Genomic DNA, 17,933 nt, shown 5'->3' on the forward strand with positions numbered 1-17,933 from the left:
TTTGGCTTGCGAGCTACTTTTAAAATGACCATGTCAAAATGATCTACCTGCATTCAAATATGCTAAATATATGTATTTATACTGAATATAATTTATATATATATATATATATATGTATATATATATATGTTGGCATACCTTGAATCACTGTATTAACCCTCATGGCACAATACAATTTATTACATTTATGGTCACTACCTTACTCTGATGACTTGCACTGAATGGAGTCAGCCAGGGTTGCATAGTCCGGACAGTAGCTGCTGGTAGCCAGCCTCAAACAGGCTTCCAAATGATCATCAGTCATGGTGGAACGGTATTTGGACTTAATAATCTTCATGTGGGAAAAGGCTGACTCGCACAAATAAGTAGAGCCGAATAATGCAGTCAAGGAGGTAGCAAAGCTCTCTACAATGTTTAGAATTTAGACTGCAGTACCCATTTTAAACACTAGGGGTCAGAGTTACATATTGCTCCTTTAAATTAATTTCTTTGCAACAGATAGTCAAAGAGGCTCTGTATAAAACTCATCTCATATTTGTGACCCAGGTTTTGTTGTAGTATAAAAATACAGTAAGGCCCTTCCTGTAGAGTGAAGGTTAGGACATGAAGTTAAGCACAGAAACAAGAAGTGGTTAGGGATCCCAAACTGAAGTCAAACAGCTCAACGGAACGGTAACAAAGGTCAATGTGTGATGTCATAAGGTCAATGTGTGATGTCATAAGGTCAATGTGTGATGTCATAAGGTCAATGTGTGATGTCATAAGGTGGATATTACTTTGGACTCGTCAGCTGAGCTGTCTGAAAGTTTGTTAAAGTGAAATGAGACATTCAAAGATGCAGCAGTGTTCTTCTTTTACATCACTGAGACTACAGGGAGACACTGAGGACCACTATCTACGGTGAGCCTGAAGGGACAAAATAACATGAGATTAATCAAGATTAACTAAAGTGTTTCCCCTACCATTATATTGGGGGGGCGGCCCGCCCTACACAACACCTGTATTGTTGAATGTGCAGTGCTTGAGGGACAACTCACACATACACACACACACACACACACACACACACACACACGCACACACACACACACACACACACACACACACACACACACACACACACACACAAGCTCAAATCTCTCTATTTGAACTTGTAACACTGGGAGATATGCTTCAAATGTAAAGTGCGTTATAATCTGTCTGTAGGAGCCAAAATGCTTGTTTTTATTTGATCCTTGTAAGAAACCTAACACAACACTGTGAAATTGTATTTTGAGTGTAATTCCAACTCTGAACACTAGGTGGAGTCTTGACTTGTGCTGTGCATAAAGCCAAGACTCCAGGTAATTGGATTCAGGTGTGTGTTTGGAAGCATATACTTTTTTGTGTCAGGTTGACTTGAATGTAACAGTTGATGCTTTATGATGTATTGGACAGAATGAGACATGAATGTGCATTATTGAACCCCTATAACTATAATAAACAGATTGAAGACTCTATTGGAAAAGAGTATCAGACATTTGTTTGTTGCAACGCCAGGAGCACATGTCTGGAAATAGTTCCACAGCTCACATCTCAGTGGTGACTGCTTTGGACAATACAGGGTTTGTTTTAAAAATAGTCACCACACTGTCTATAGTCTACTTATAAAGCACTCTTTTTGTACTTGTATTTTATCCGTCTTGCTTTTATAACTGCAACGTACTTGTATCTGTAACAGAGGGGAACCTTGCTAAAGGGCACCTCGGCAGTGCTTAGGCAGTGAACCGGCGACCCTCCAGTTCCCAACCCAAGCAGATGATAAGAAACAGTCTGACACTCGCCTGTGCCTTTTTGTTTTTTTTATATACTATGATACTCTCATATCTTGAGTTGAATTTTATGTATTTTAAAGGCAAATCTAGGGACAGGCATTGCAAATGAGCTAAGGCTTTAAAATATGTAGTGTGTGGCATCAGCTGACTCGATAAACATTAAATAAATACATGATTTAACCGTCTGGTCCCAGATCAACCCGTCAGTCATCAGATCTGTGGAGAGCCTTTACAAAAAACAAACAAGACGTCATCACTGCCGCGTTTTAAGTAAAGACAAGATTTTAGGTTTAACTTCCATTGTGCAAACCTTCTAAGTAAACATTTAAACAGACAAGCTAGGAAGCGCTGTGGATCATTTGGTAGAGGTGGTCATCTCTCAACCAGAAGGTTGGGAATCCGATCCCCAGCTCCTGCAGCAACATGTCCAACATGTGTCCTAGGACAAGACCCTTAACCCGAATTACTCCCGCCGCTTCATTGGTGGTGTATGAGCAACGGGATTATTTTTCAAAACAAATAAGAAAAACCTCTGTAAAATAACTGCCTCTGTGTGGACTAGGCCTTAAACTGCTTTACAGGGTAAACCCAGAGGTAAGGGGGTTCATGTTTAGGTTGTTTTTATGAAGCAAGCTTTCTGCATTTACATATTATATAACATGTCAAACGTTTAATTCCAGAAAGCAGGCTCTAAGTGCTCTTTTCAATGCATTGAGAGACTTGATTTGGTTCGTTAAAATGAAGAAACCATAATAACAATATATATTAAATTTGTTTATTTATAAGAAGAAGAATCATACTGTCAGACTTGGTTTTACTTCAAATGTAGAAAAAGGACAGACACTAATATACTACAAAGTGAATAGACTGGAACATAGATGGTGACTCTGGGACAGCTGGTGGTTTATCGGGGAACAGCACAGAGGCGATAAGGTTTGGGACAGCGAGCACCTCCTAACTTGAACTCCAGACTGGGCTGCTCTCCGTCCGGTGCAGAGAAAGAAAACCTCTGGAGAAGGGAGGTAAAAAAGAGGAATACTTCTGCCCTGGCCAGCTGCTCCCCGGGACACACACGCTTCCCTGAGGAGACACACAGGTTAGTGGTTTTAACAGAAGAGGTGCATTTTGATTGATAATATTGCTACAGCTCAAGATCCCAGGTCCATTATGGTAAATGGACTTGAGCTTATATATTTATTTTCCAGTCTTCTGACTACTCAAAGTGCTTTTACACTGCAGGTCAAACCTACACATTCACACACTGATGGTAGAGGCTGCTGAGTAAAGAGTCCATCAGTATTAACTCATCCATTCATACACATTCACACACTGATGGTAGAGGCTGCTGAGTAAAGAGTCCATCAGTATTAACTCATCCATTCATACACATTCACACACTGACGATGAAGCAGAAGGAGCAACTTGGGGTTAAGTGTCTTGCCGAAGGACACATCAGACATGTAGCTGCAGGAGCTGGGGATCGAACCCCGACCTTCTGGTGCAGACGATCGACTGTACCACTGACCCACAGCTCTGTAACTTTGTTTCTGCATGAACCCTTCTACAATCAGGTTAACCCTCTTGGCCAAAATGTGGTTATATCTGGCTCCACAAAACCTGGTGGTTTTATCTACTTTTAATTTTCAGTGTAAAATTTTAACAACTGACCAACCTGCTGAGAAAGGAAGGAAGGCTTCTCTCTTCCTAAACTGGCCGTCCTGATCCAGAAAGTGTTGAGGGTTGAAGGAGTGTGGAGTTTCCCACATCGTCTCATCGTGAAGAACTGAGTTCAGGGTGGGCATGATGATGGTGCCCTGAGGAAATGACACTTATTAAAACTGTCATTCAAGCTGTGATTGTTTTCTTAGTATTTCTTTAATAAAATAGAGCAAATATCTGGTTAATCTTCAAGGTCTTTTTTAATCATTGAAATAAACTTAAAGCTGATCATTTTGTCAATTGCTCTTTCCATTTTGAAGACTAATAAAAACCTGAACCGCTGAGCCAAACTGGACTTAAAGCAGAATGCATTACGTACCTTTGGGATTGTGTACTTGTCGAGTGTTGTGTCCTTGGTTGCCATGTGGATCACATTAAGGGGAATGATGTCGGCCATTCTCTGGATCTCATGAACGACTGCGTTAGTATAGGGCATGTCTTCTTTGTCATTTAGAGAGGGCGCTCTGGATGAACCAATCACAGCGTCTATCTCAGCCTGGACTCGCTCTGTAAAAATGGATAACCATGTAAGTTCATAGGCTTATTACCCATAATCCACATGCACAGACTTAAATATCTCTCTTGTTATTCGAAAAGCTTACATTGGCTCGTCAGTTTTGGTCTTTCTGATCACCTTAAGCCATCTATTGTTATTCCTCTTCTCCAGCCTCAGAATACAAGCCCATGTCTGTTCATCACTCCATTTTGCTTTTTTTCTGGGGCAGTGTCACAATGGCAGTGGACTAAGGGCTGGATCAAACAGAGACGCGTCACTCTAACCCCGAACTTCCACCAGATACGGTCTGCATTGCATGTCCGCTACGGTCTGTTACAGCTCCGTACAGTCTCGTCCTTCAACACCCACCGGCTGCGTTCTCTGTCCGCAACTCGGAGAGCACAGCCAGCAGCTGGAGTGCCGAGACACAGGAATACAAAGCAGAGTGTTTTATTCTGAAAATAAACTGGATGTTTTAATGTTGTTTCGGTGTCTGACTTCCCGTCCAGCTTGTTCTTTTTTTTTGTTATTTAAAGATTCATTTTTGGGCTTTTTGTGCCTTTAATGTAGAGATAGGACAGTGGATAGAGTCAGAAATCAGGGAGAGAGAGAGTGTGGGGAATGACGAGGGAAAGGAGCCACAGGTGGGATTCGAACCTGGGTCGCTCGCTTGGAAGACTACAGCCTCCGTACATGGGGTGCGCGTGCACTAACCACTGCACCACTGTGCCACTGCTCCACCAGCACCCCCAGCTTGTTCTTTTCTGTGCTAAATTGATGTGGTGGGCTCCGGCATCCAGCACAAATAGAAGCCCTGCATATCTGCTGCAGAGGGCTCCAGACTGCCGGGGCTGAGATGGAGCTGAGACGCAGCACAGCGGACCCAGTGAAAGCACACACATTGAATAAAGAAAAAAACTTATCAGCTCTGCTGCCGGAATTAGTGGAAGTTGGCCGTAAGCGTGGCAGCTGAGAGGTTTTTTTTTTTACATTTATGTGCGCCCAAAAACTGCTAGAAAAACAGAAAAGGGTGCCCGGCAAATGCGCTGTACCAGAGGAAAGCGACGCTTGTCTAGCAATGCGTCTCTTTGTGATTGGGGCCCTAAGAAAGAAAGCCCAGTCCTGTCCACAGAAACAATTCACAGCCTCCCTGTTAACAACATCCTGTCAGCTGGGTCCCTCGAATCCAAACTTCAAAGTTTTGGCTGTACTTTTTATTTGATGTATTATTGATTACCTTTGCCTGTTACTATTGTCCATCTGCAGGTCAGATTCAAGCCTCTTATACACAGCCTGTGCAAGCGCCACTGTTAGACTAATATTGTGGCTTTTCTGTATAAATGGTCCAGCGTGGGCAACCTCTTCTGCCAGTTGTGTTCTTACACATCTCGCCTCATGTGCTCCTGGAATGCCGGCATTGTGTGAAAATTAACACTGGTTAAGCAATAAACAGTCGCAGTGTTTTAGTTTTGGTGTAATACAAGGAAACCAGCGTACAGGAGCGGAGCAGCAATGTTAAAAGTGTGGGTGACACATGAGTAGTTGTTTAAGCTCCCATAACTGCTCTTTGTGATACTTTTATTTTGCCTTTCTTATTGCTGTTAGCCTCAGTCTTTGTGTCCAGTTTTCATATAAAATGTGCTTTTATTTAAAAAGAAAGTAACTTTCCTTACCCCCCGAAGGTAACTTTACTGAGCTTCAACTTTAAACTCTTCTCTGGACAGCTGGGTTGGTCAAACTGTAATGATTGGCTGAATAGTCACGTTTACCAGCAAGGTCAAAAGAAACCCTGATTATATACCTCACTGAGCAGAATCGGAGGACTCCAACAGGAGGGTCACCTCCATTGGATAGGGATTGGCAACATTCACGCTGCAATACCTGGAGAATGTGCTCGGCGATGCCCATGAGACAGCAGCACATATGGTAGAGGAACAAACCCCCCCAAAAGGCTTTAGTTTTTGAGATACCCCTACCCGAGGTAGAACAAAGCACAACCATACTTTTTCATAACTTGAACATGTCTAGTTTATGAAACGGATGGTTATATGAAAATATTTTACTGCAAAATAACATTTTTTGGATGTTTTATGCATTTTACCAAAAAAACGAAAATAGGTCAAATTAGGGCTTCTCCAAAAGGGACAGCTCTAGCCTTATCACATGTATCTCTGGGAATCAGAATTTCACTAAATTTGCACAGGATGTTCACAGATAGATATTAGTTACAATTAAGCAAAGTTTGTAACTATACCATTTTCATTTTTTGAATTTTTCACACTTAAACACACATGTAGTTTAGGCGGAAATTGAAAATTGAAACAAAAATTCAAAAGGTATGAATATCAAAGTCTGTCATTTTTTAATTAAGGACACCAAACATTAAAATATGTCATTTTTATCTTCTTCAGACTGTTATCTCAACATAAAAGCAAGTTATTTGACTTTTCACTTGACCCTATGCTGTCACCAGCCCCTAACAGGAAACTAGTGCAGCCAGGATTTCATGGCGACCTGGTACAATGGGGCCCTATGGATGTGTATGTGGGAGGAGGTGGCCACAAACAATTGATTAAGACTTAACAACAAAACACAATATAATTGTATTCTGTAATATATATTTATATATATATATATATAATTAAACATTTTATAGTTATTCCTAATACACTTTGTCTCATATTTTCTATCTTACATATGATTTATATGATGACACTCAGAGTCAACTCGCTGCTTTCAACAATATTGTCACCTATGACATTGTTTCTATTTCATTCTAAAAAAATAAAGCATTGTCTTGACATCAGTTGTGAAATATTAATGAACTAAAAAACAGTATTGATATATATAACCTTGAGTTCTTAGAAATTAAACATACTTCATATAGTCTATTTGTATATCGCCCATACAGCCTGTTGTAGCTTTTTTAATGTATTTCAGTCATATAAAGATGGTGTGTAGTCACCATATCTCCTGCTTTTAAGATGAACCCTAGTTACTAGAGGATACACTGGATGAAGGGACAGTTTTTATAACACCCTATAAAGTGTTGAATGATTTATCAGGCAACCAATGGAGCTGGGATACAAAACAATTCTTATGATGGCTTAAATGTGTGTAAGGTAAATTAGGATAACAATCATGCAAACATGTTTATAAAAAACTTCTTTATACACTTATTTTACCTCATTATATATAATGACATTTCATTTTAATTGCTAATTACAAAGGATGATTTCCACTTTTAGACAAAATGACTGTGAACCTGAGAGCTTAACACCGTACAACTAAAAACCGTTGTGTCACACTAAGCATCCCCTGGAGACAAAGTTTGACCTCTTATCTCTTCGCTGATCTTGTCCTGTGCTTGTGTAAGTTGTGTTTACTGATGAAAAATCTCCTTCTGCCAAGTTTGAAGCGTCAAATATATCCCTAACTCTGAATCTTGGCTGTAGAAAATGACACCAACCCGCTGAAAGCAGTAACTTATAAGAATAACTTAATAAAAAATAAAAAAAGATAAAAAATCTTGTTTGCTTTTGTAAACCATTTAAAGATATCAGTCTAAGTTTAAATGAGCTTCATAACTAACTAAAACAATCCTCCCAGGAGCTTTAATAAAACAATTGCTGAAGAAAATAACCATCAACAAGGTCAACCAACCGAACAAAGATACCACAACTAAATCAAGACAACAGAATGTGATGTAGGGCAATAACCTGCACCTTTGAAAGAGAGGAAGGACGTGGAGAATGTTGTCCACACGGCAAGGGGATGGATGGGCCCTCATGTTTATCGTGTCCAAGGCCACACCAATAAAGGTTGTGGTCTGAGAGGGGTTCATGCAACTTTTCTCTTGGTTTACCTGGAAGCCCAGCTGGGCTATGTAGGGGAGAAGGCAAGCTGTGTCCTGGGAAGCATGGGAAGGCGCACTGATCAGCCAGGTATCCAGATATGGCAGAATCTTCATGCCCTGAGACTGCAGAGGTGCAAGAGCAGCCGTCATGCACCTGGTAAGCACCATTAGAGAGAGGGAGAGCCCAACGACGCAAATGTGCGCCTGAAGAAGGCGTTCTCTGGGGCTTATTCGGCCTGTTGTGGTATTTCTAACCGCAGGCGATCCAGGGCCATACGCATGATGGCCTGCATGGAGCTGTTCCCCGACTCACTCAGTGAGCTTTGAGCTGAGGAATGAGAGCCTAATGCGATGAAAGTTGATGCAAACTCCCCGTGAGAAGAAAATAAGAACATAACCTCTGATGACACTGTAAGATATAACCAAAGGGAATATCCAGTGCTCTAAGCACAGCGGGGATGAAATAGAACCAACTTGACTAATAGGTTTTCATTAACAGCTCTCTTAGTAAAAAGTGTGGGGGATGAAATCATGTTTCAGTCAAAGTGTGGGTGTAGCAACACCATCAACACCCACAGGTGCAAGGCGCCTTACGGCATAACAGTGGAGTCCCTTAGATCGTCCATTAGTCCATGGACTGTCACAACAACGTAAAGTGGGTTAGGGGTAAGACACATTAAACAAGCATGGAATCAACACCCCCACACACACACACACACACACACACACACACACACACACACACACACACACACACACACACACACACACACACACACACACACACACACACACACACACCTTGTATTTGAGGGTAGTAGATCATGTACAGCAGTCCCCAGTGTAGAGTAGTGGTAGTAGTTTCAGTTCCAGCACCAAACAGGTCCATGGTGCAAAAACACAAATTCTTGATATCAAAACCAGAGTCTTTGTCCTCCTTCTATCAATAAAACAAATTACAGATGCATCAGTTAACATAGTTCATCAGAAACTATAAAGATAACAAACATGAGACATACAGATGGAAGTTTTTACCTCTCCCATCTCTGTGAGGAAGCAGTCAATGTAGTCTCTTGGTGAGGACGGGTCTAGACTATCTCTGTGTTCTTTGATCTTCATTTCTATGAAGTCAACGATCCTTTGTACCAGAGTAAAAACCTTCTGGTGAGATCCGGGGAGCCATTTCATCAGCCAGGGCAAAGTGTTGTACATCTACAGAGAAATGAGACGGTCATTAAAAACTAGAACACAGACACAGGTTGGAGAGCCAAACAATTCTTTGAGGCTGTTTATTTCAAAACACAGACACTCCCCACATGTTAAACCACAATATGTCATGCTGTAAAATTAACTGAGTAACAAGGAGCAGCATAAATTATTGCGGGGAGTCCCAGGAAGCTGGTTCCAACAATAAGATTATACCTGCCGAGGACCCTTTAAAAATCCTAACTCTCCAAAAAGCAAGTTTATTAGAGGACATATTATAGCCCTTTAAACCTTCAGTCTCCTTTTCCCAGTAGACATCACTCCTTCACTAGCAAGAATAAAAATGGCCGACCTGCACTAAAGTTTTGTTCTAGGCTGGGGGTGGAGTTTATAGGTGGTACCAGAATCCCACTGTGACATGACAAGGAGAGCACATTTCAAACAGAGCATTTTTCTCTGTGTTGTAAGACTTCTGCAGACCACAAACAAAGGACTGGATGGATTTATTTCAGATTTTGTGGGTCAGTAGACACTCAGGTTACCCAAATATATGTTCAACAATTTTTCTGAATATGTCCCCTTTAAAGCCTCGTACAAAAAACCACACCATTGATACCTACGCAATTCTCGATGATGGCTCTCAACATACCATACTTCTATCAGAAGCCACCAAGCAGCTAGGGCTCGTAGGGTCCCCAGGGCACCTGTTAATACGTACTATCAAGCAAGAGACCGAAACCTTAGATGGTGCTTCAGTCATAACAGTCACCTTATAACCCCCACAAAGAAAGTTTGCTTTGGCCCACCAGGGACACCAGTAGCCATCCATACCGAGCTAGGTTGGACACTCCAAGGGCAAACTTTCCTTCAGGAGCGCTCGGCCACCCAAGCCCTTTTCACTACGACTGGCACTCCATATGCAGAACTCAACCGCCAGGTGGAAAAACTATGGCAGATGGATATCCTCCCCTTCCGAAACGAAAAACTGATAACAAGTTCTAAACAGGACAAGCAGGCCATGGGAATGATGGAGGCCAAAACCGTCAGAGTCAAGATTGATGGGACTGAACGTTATGCCACGCTCCTCCTTCGCATCCCTCATAGCCCAAAACTGCAGGCCAGCAAGGAGTCAGTTATGCCCCTTCTGCGCCACACCGAACGCCATTTAGCAAAAACCCCAGAGCTATCAGTAGTCTACACCAAAGAAATAGATAAGCTGGTACAGGCAGGCTATGTAAACAAACTCACTATGGACCAGATATCTCAGTCATTAGAGTCCTGGTACATCCCCCACCACATAGTGGAGCACAATGGGAAAAAACGCACAGTCTTTAACTGTTCATTCTCCTACCAAGGCCAAGCTTTGAATGACCAACTCCTCCCAGGACCAATACTCGGCCCATCACTCTTAGGTGTGTTGCTCCGCTTCCGACAGCATCAAGTGGCAATCAGGGGGGACATAAAATCAATGTTCCACCAAATAAGAGGCCAAAGGGCAGACCACTGTTGAGATTCCTGTGGCGGGACCTTAAGAAAGAGGACCCTCCAGATGTGTACGAATGGCAAGTACTGCCATTTGGCACCACCTGCAGCCCTTGTTGTGCAATCTATGCTGTTCAAAGACATGCACAAGCCCATCAAGATCATAGTGGAAATGTTGCTGAAACAGTCCTTCAGTCCTTTAATGTGGACAACTGTCTACATTCCCTCCCTTGGCCAAAGAACTGATAACTGAGCTGAGAGATGTGCTTTCCATTGGCAGCTTTGACATCAGGCAGTGGGCCAGCAACATTGAGGAAGTTGTAAATCATCTACCTACAGAGGCCCAGGCAGACAGTACAGAGCGTTGGCTGAGTCACAACACAGACACAACAGAGGGCACTCTTAAAGAGTTAAAGTGGCACTTCCCCTCAGACACTCTAGGCTACAAGCATAGGCCCGTAGTGTTTACAGCTTTAACGATGAGGAACGTGTACAAAGTACTTGCAACCCAGTATGACCCCCTTGGGTATATAATACCTTTTACAACCAAAGCTAAAATCTTCCTCCAACAGCTGTGGATGAAAAAGAGAGAATGGGACGAGCCCATAACCCCAGGAGAACTTGGAGCATGGTCAGAATGGGAGAACGAGCTCTCTTACCTCACCAACATTCAGTACCCAAGATGGTATGAGTACGACATTCCCTGTACTGTGATGAAAAGAGAACTCCATATTTTTTGTGATGCCTCTGAAAGAGCTTATGGCTCTGTAGCCTTCTTGAGGATGGAGGATGAGAATGGAGGAACCCATGTTTCATTTCTTATGGCTCGATCCCGTGTAGCTCCCAAGAAGCATCTCACCATCCCTCGTCTCAAGCTATTTGCAGACCTGACAGGTGCCCAGCTGGCTCAACTAATCAGCAGTGAGTTAACAATCTCCATTGACAAAACAGTGCTTTTGTCTGATTCAACTGTAGTTTTGACGTGGCTGCAGTCAGAGTCATGCCGGTACAAAGTCTTTGTTGCCAACCGCATTACAGAAATCCTAGAGCTAACTTCCCCTGAGCAGTGGCGTTATGTAGGAACAGACAATAATCCTGCTGATGACGTAACGAGAGGCAAGAGATTAATGGAGCTGACCGTACCTTGCAGATGGAACAGAGGCCCATCATTTCTAGCCTTGTCTGCGGATCAATGGCCCGTTCTTTCACCATCCACCACTGATCCAGTCCCTGACTTAAGAAAACCCCTGTTCTGTGGCCTAACAGAGGTCAGCAAGCCCTCTGATCGGCCAGATCCCAGTCAATTTAGTTCCTGGCCGGGTCTTATTGAAGCCACCCACCAAAGCCTTTAGAATACTGCTGAACACTCCCCTAATAGAACCACATCATCCACCCAGGCTGAGATCAAAGCCCTTGTCCTTTCTCAAGCCCAGTCAGAAAGCTTTCCAGATGACTTCAAAGCCCTCAAATCCGGGAAAGAACTCCCTGTGAACAGTCGCCTTTATGCCCTTTCTCCCCAGTTTGAGCACCAACTGAACCTTATCAGAGTAGGAGGCAGGCTTCAACAAGCACATGATCTTGAATCAGAAACACTACATCCCATTGTCCTTGATCCCAAGCATCCAGTAACCCGTCTGATAATCAAAGACTATGATACCCGGCTTCTCCACCCTGGCCCTGAGCGGGTCTTTGCAGAGATCAGACGTTCCTTCTTCATGGCCGGCAAGCCATTAAGCAGCACCAAAGGACTTGTGTGGAATGCAGGAAGTGGAGAGGTATACCCATCATTCCTAAGATGGCGGACCTGCCACCTTCTAGAATTCGTGTAACTAAGCCTCCATTCTGGTCTACAGGGATGGACTATTTTGGTCCACTACTCATTAAGGTGGGTCGCTCAACCATTAAACGATGGGCCCTTCTGTTCAAATGCCTCACAACCCACTGTTCAGATAGAGATCCTGACCAGTCTGAACACTGATAGCTTCCTAATGGCTCTCAGATGCTTCACTGCAAGACGAGGTCAACCTATGAACTCCTATGGGACTGTGGGACAAACTTTAAAGGTGGAGCAAGGGAACTGAGTGAGGCATTTGCTGCGTTGAATCCAGCACTACAAGAGCAGCTCGGCAAAAGGAAGATTCAGGTCAGGTTTAACCCCCCTAACGCCCCCCACTTTGGAGGAATGTGGGAGAGGGAGGTGAGATCAATTAAGGCAGAACTAAGAGTGACTCTTGGGGCACAAATGGTAACAGAGGAGGTGCTCAACACTGTGTTGATAGAAATTGAAGGCATTCTTAACTCAAAACCCCTTGGATATGTATCATCAGACCTGGCTGATCCTGACCCTGTGACCCCAAATCTGCTTTAATGGGGCGGCGAGATGCATTCCTTCCTCAAGCAGTGTATGCTCATTCAGCTATTGGGCGAAGGAACACGCTTTATAAAGGAGTACTTACCCAGCCTTCAAACCCGTCAGAAGTGGCAAAAGGATTCTACCAACCTAACGGTGTCAGAGGTTGTCATGGTTCTAGATCCACAGTTGCCTAGACGTTTCTGGCCCATTGGAAGGGTAACACGTCTCTTTCCTAGTGAGGATGGGCGCGTCCGCACAGTGGAAGTTAACATCAAAGGGAAGCAAGATTAATACCCCTCCCTCCAATGGACGACCCTCATTCCTTGTAGGCCAGTAATTACATTAACCGGCACATTAGGCCGGTTAATTTTGGTTATAGTAATTTTCAAATGTGTTCCTACATTTGAGGGCTGGCTGTTGCAGATCCCACTTCCCCTTTAAGCCTAGTCTTAACCAATCAGGCCACACCTGAGCAATTAAGAGGCCTGCAGCAGGCCATGCTCACTCCTTTTGTTTGCTTCACACTGCTGAGCTGCATGACAGGCTGACAACTTTGTTGTGACTCTGATAGATGCATTATTTAATGAAATCATCTGACTACTATGCGGAAGTGGAATCAAGTTGTTGAGAAATAAAGCATGAAGAAACTCTCCTCTGGTCCCTGCACTTTAATTGGTGTACCACTGCAGAAACTCTATTTTTGAACTGGTTTTACATACACTTTCAACAGGTTAGAACGCAGAAAGGTTTACAGACCCATGCAGAGCTGGCTAAACACTGAAACTTCAGTGTCCACCACATGGCAACCTGCGTGAGCATCGACTCTAGAGAGGAGGGGGCGGGGAGAGACAGCTCTCTACAATGTTTTAAATTTGGACTGCAGTACCCATTTTAAACACTAGGGGTCAGAGTTACATATTGCTCCTTTAAAGAACACGTTATGGTTCCTGTCATCATAGCCATCATGCTGTTTAATGCTAAAGAAACAGCTTTCTTTAGGGGATTAGCAGAGCAGAGGGGAAACAGCCAGAGGAAACATAACGAACACTAAAACAAGAGTCAATGAACTTCGGATCTTTGCAGGTTTATTAGTAAGTTAAGTGTGTGCTTTGGTTAGTGGAGGTGAATTCAGTGGCTCTTCCATCCAGATCCCTCCTGCACATGTCCTGCCTCCAAATGTCATTACTGGTGCAATATGTCTGAGCCCATATTTACAATCTGTCAAAGTGTCTACTGGGACAAAAACAATGTCTTAAATAAAGGTAAATGTTACAATATTCAGATCTGGCATTTTATTGCACAAATATTTGAAGTATATTTGTTAAAATTACCACTTATTTCACTTAATTTGTCGATCGTGTGCAGGGATCTTTGTTTTAATGAGTACACTGGTTATTTTCTTTAATGGCTTTTTATGTTTGTTTGAAGTTAGAATAAGTTAAAATAACCCATTGACTATTAAGGGATGGATTAATCCTGATCAAAAAACAGTTTACTGTATCTTTTTTACACATGAAGCTCACCTGTACACTTGGACTTCCCTGTAAGAACACAATCTCATTGAAGTCCTGAAGAATACTCTGGAACCGCTTGTCAGTGTACTCGTAACGATCCCCAAACACCAGGCAGCAGATGATGTTGGACACAGCGTTGGATATCAGCTGCTGGGCATTAAAAGGCTGTCCTGCCAGGTAAAAAGTAGATAAGAACAATTATGGATTTGATATCATTTTGATTATGTAAAACAAACAGGTTGTTATCAGATTCTGTAAATACTGAGTACCAGCCTCGTAAAAATCAAGTAAACAGGTCTGGTCCTTAAGATAATGAAGCAGGGATTTAGAGTCACATGTAGATGATCTGGGGTTTATAGTCCACCACTGCAAGGTGTTGGTGCTTCTTTGTGACAAAGTTTAAGGGTAGGCGAAATGACATGTCTAGTTATTAAATATTAATAAAGGTTACTACAAAGTCTACTAGTTCAGAGTCCTAAGCATGTCAGTTGCCGATGTTTAAAAATGTTTATTTTTATTGCCTTTGTGATTGGCAAAAGCCTCAGTGAGATATTGGCCCTCCTGCTGGATGGATGGCTCCAGGGTCTTCTTGCCCACTCCAAAGTTCCTGAGAGTGTGAAGAGCGAATCTCCTCTGTTGCTTCCATAGATTGCCGTTTGACATCACCAGACCTTTTAGAGACACCAGAGGATTAGGCTGAGAGTACATGGAGATCAGTATAACTAACAGTGACACAACAGAAAACACACTACCTCTGTTTCCAACCATTTCATCAAAAAGAGGTACGACCGGGCGATCGACGTAGTCCTCCCCTTTTTGGACCAGGGCCTCTCTCACAAGCTTGTATCCATTGATGACCACAACTCTTCCACCGAAGAGCCTCAGGCTGAAAATCTTTCCATATTTCTCTGCAAACTGAGAACACAGAGCAGACAGGTGTTCAGATGAAACCATGACACCACAAACACTCACTTGGCTGACGCTGATTTTTCATTTCCCTTCTTAGGGCCTAATCACACAGAGACGCGCTGCCAGTCAATGTGCCTATGTGTGTAATGCTATGCTAGTTAACCTTCAGTCAATGGCTTTCACAATCAGAAAGACCAGTGTACCCGCTGTTGACTCAAAGTCCGGCCACTGGCTTTCTGGTGTTTAAGTAACACATGATGCATTGTCTCTCTCCACCATCTTGTTTTCTCTCTCTCTCTCATCCACATATTGATTTTGGATTGATGTTGCTTTGTTTAAATAAATTCTGTTATAATTTAAGAGAGCAGCTGTTTGTGATTACTGGTGTATTTGCATTGTGATATAAGCTGGGTGCGAGGGCTTTGTGTACAAATTTCATGCCTTCAATTTATTAAATATAGTTATTAATTATTAATAATATGAGACAGTAATTAAATAACTAATTTGAGACTGATTTTAGTGATATTTTGGTTATTTTTCCCTGGTTTCAGGGTCAACCACTGAGTCAATTAAACATAGTTTAATAACATTGTTATTTATATTAATAAGTAATCAAATATAATTATTAATAATATAACCAAATTTGACTTGATAAAACCCCAACACATGCAATCTTCTAAGCACTTTAAACGATGACTTTGCACAAACATCTTTATTTTTTAATCCCTAAAAAAATCAAGCTGAGGAGATTGAATTTTTTAGACCTATGTGATGTGATAATGCATGAACTCACCTCTGTGAACTGCAGATGAAGCCTGGCAGGTCGGATGCGATGAAGGTCCCCGATCAACGGAAGAGGCCACGGTCCGGGGGGAAAGTTTGTTGGGACTCTGTTCTTCCAAAAGTCGGCAAAAAGCACAAAAACACACAAAAATATCAGAAAACTTCTTCCATCCATCCACTCAAACCCGAGGACACTTTTCACTGTCTCCATTTGGACAGCTGTTTGATGTGTTAAGTTAAAATTGCGCTACACAACACTCTCTGGGAACAGGACTCAGGTAAAACTGTCAGACGTAACCACTCACAATAATGACTGTAATATTATGATGGGAGTTCCGGTTCACGTCCCTAACCTTCAAAATAAAAGCACAATGCACACACGCAGGAGTAAGTAGTCTGTGTTTACCTACTGCAGTGTACCAAGAGTGTACCACAGTCTGAATCTATAACTGAGATTAGATATCAGGGGCGTGTCCAGACTTTTCTGACTGGGAGGGGGGGCACTAGGGCACTGACTTTGGCATCCGGTTTGCATATACAAACACAGGAAAGAAAGAAATGTATTTATCTTTTATATCTCCAATAATAATATCCACTGTTATATTACAAAACATGTAAAGCTTCTTATTTTCAGTCTTTGAAGACTCAAAAAGAAGAATTAGAAGATAAACTTTATTGATCCCCATGGGGAAATTTTTTGCGTTACAACCATTACAACAGCTAAAGAAAACAGGAAACAGGAATAAAATTATTAAAAGTAACATAATAACATAATAATAATAATAATTTATCCGCTCCGCCAGACCCATGACTAAAACAGCCTTGAAATGGATGAAAACCGACAAATGATCACCAGACTACATGGTACACCCTCTAAAAAGATGAGTTTGAGTCAGAGAACGATCAAGAAAGACACAGAATCAGTAAAGAATGACGATATGAAAGCAGCTTCGAAGCAGCTAACGTTAGCAGAAGCTACGCCACTGAAACGGAGATGCTAACGGAGTTGAGGAAACTTCGACAAGAGAATAATGACTCTTTTCGGGATACAAAACTTTCCCTAAACAGACTGGAATCATCCATGGAGATAGAACAAATGGAGGGTCTGGAGAAAAGGCTAACCGAAGCAGAGAACAGGGTGAGCAACAGGAGAAGGCTATGGGCTACTTGCTAAGAAGAGAGGCTACTTTGACTGCTAAATGTGATGATATGGAAAACAGAGTCCGTTGCAACAATATTAGGCTTTATGCAGGGATGTCAAACATACGGCCCACGGGCCGTATCCGGCGCAACAGCAGGTTTCATCCGGCCCGCGAGACGTTTTGGGAAGAAGGGGGCAATGTATTGAAAAATATTTTGGGATTTTTTATAAATTAAATATTTGTAATACGGATTTTCCCTGAATTGTATTAAAACCTATGTAAAATGAGCAACGTAAAGGTTGATATCATGATACGAATATTAATTAAACGGGGCACTATTTTCTCAGCAGGGAGTATCACAAGCTGCTCCTGCATTACGCTGGTAATACATCACATCAGCAAACAGGCTGAACACCTGAAAGAAGTGACACAGAATGCAGGTTTTCAAGAGATCGAAGGAGCGATCTTTCTTTAGTTTTATTTGCTCACAAGTTGCCAGAATTTCATCAAAGCTACGGGACTTAACTGCTGCACTACGCGCGCATCCTGACGGTCTTCAGTTCTGTCCACACTTCTTTCCAGTTTCTCCTGTCTTGACTGATGGAAAACAAAATGTTAGAGCCATTTGTGTGTTCAGTATGTATGTGTGCTCTGTGGTA

At 42.3% G+C, this 17,933-nt stretch overlaps 1 protein-coding gene and 1 long non-coding RNA gene across 3 annotated transcripts in view; one reads left to right on the forward strand and one right to left on the reverse strand.

The window, feature by feature from the left end:
- LOC136179433 (uncharacterized) overlaps positions 1 to 17,933 on the forward strand; it is a 172,791-nt gene that overhangs the window by 129,193 nt on the left and 25,665 nt on the right. The window lies entirely within an intron of this gene.
- LOC110003711 (cytochrome P450 2J4) lies at positions 2,576 to 16,528 on the reverse strand. Of its 2 annotated transcripts, XM_020659261.3 has the most exons (9): positions 16,143 to 16,525; positions 15,193 to 15,355; positions 14,962 to 15,111; positions 14,450 to 14,610; positions 8,921 to 9,097; positions 8,687 to 8,825; positions 3,853 to 4,040; positions 3,487 to 3,628; positions 2,576 to 2,894 (listed from the first exon to the last, which is right to left on the reverse strand). In XM_020659261.3, exons 1-9 carry the CDS (start codon positions 16,341 to 16,343, stop codon positions 2,719 to 2,721), a joined length of 1,497 nt encoding a protein of 498 aa, XP_020514917.2. In that variant the 5' UTR covers positions 16,344 to 16,525; the 3' UTR covers positions 2,576 to 2,718. The 2 variants fall into 2 exon arrangements, with proteins under 2 accessions (XP_020514917.2, XP_065812308.1); XM_065956236.1 differs by having other exon boundaries at positions 14,962 to 15,355; positions 16,143 to 16,528.

The sequence above is a fragment of the Labrus bergylta genome, chromosome 6 (genome assembly GCF_963930695.1).
Source record: "Labrus bergylta chromosome 6, fLabBer1.1, whole genome shotgun sequence".
Lineage (NCBI taxonomy): Eukaryota > Metazoa > Chordata > Actinopteri > Labriformes > Labridae > Labrus > Labrus bergylta.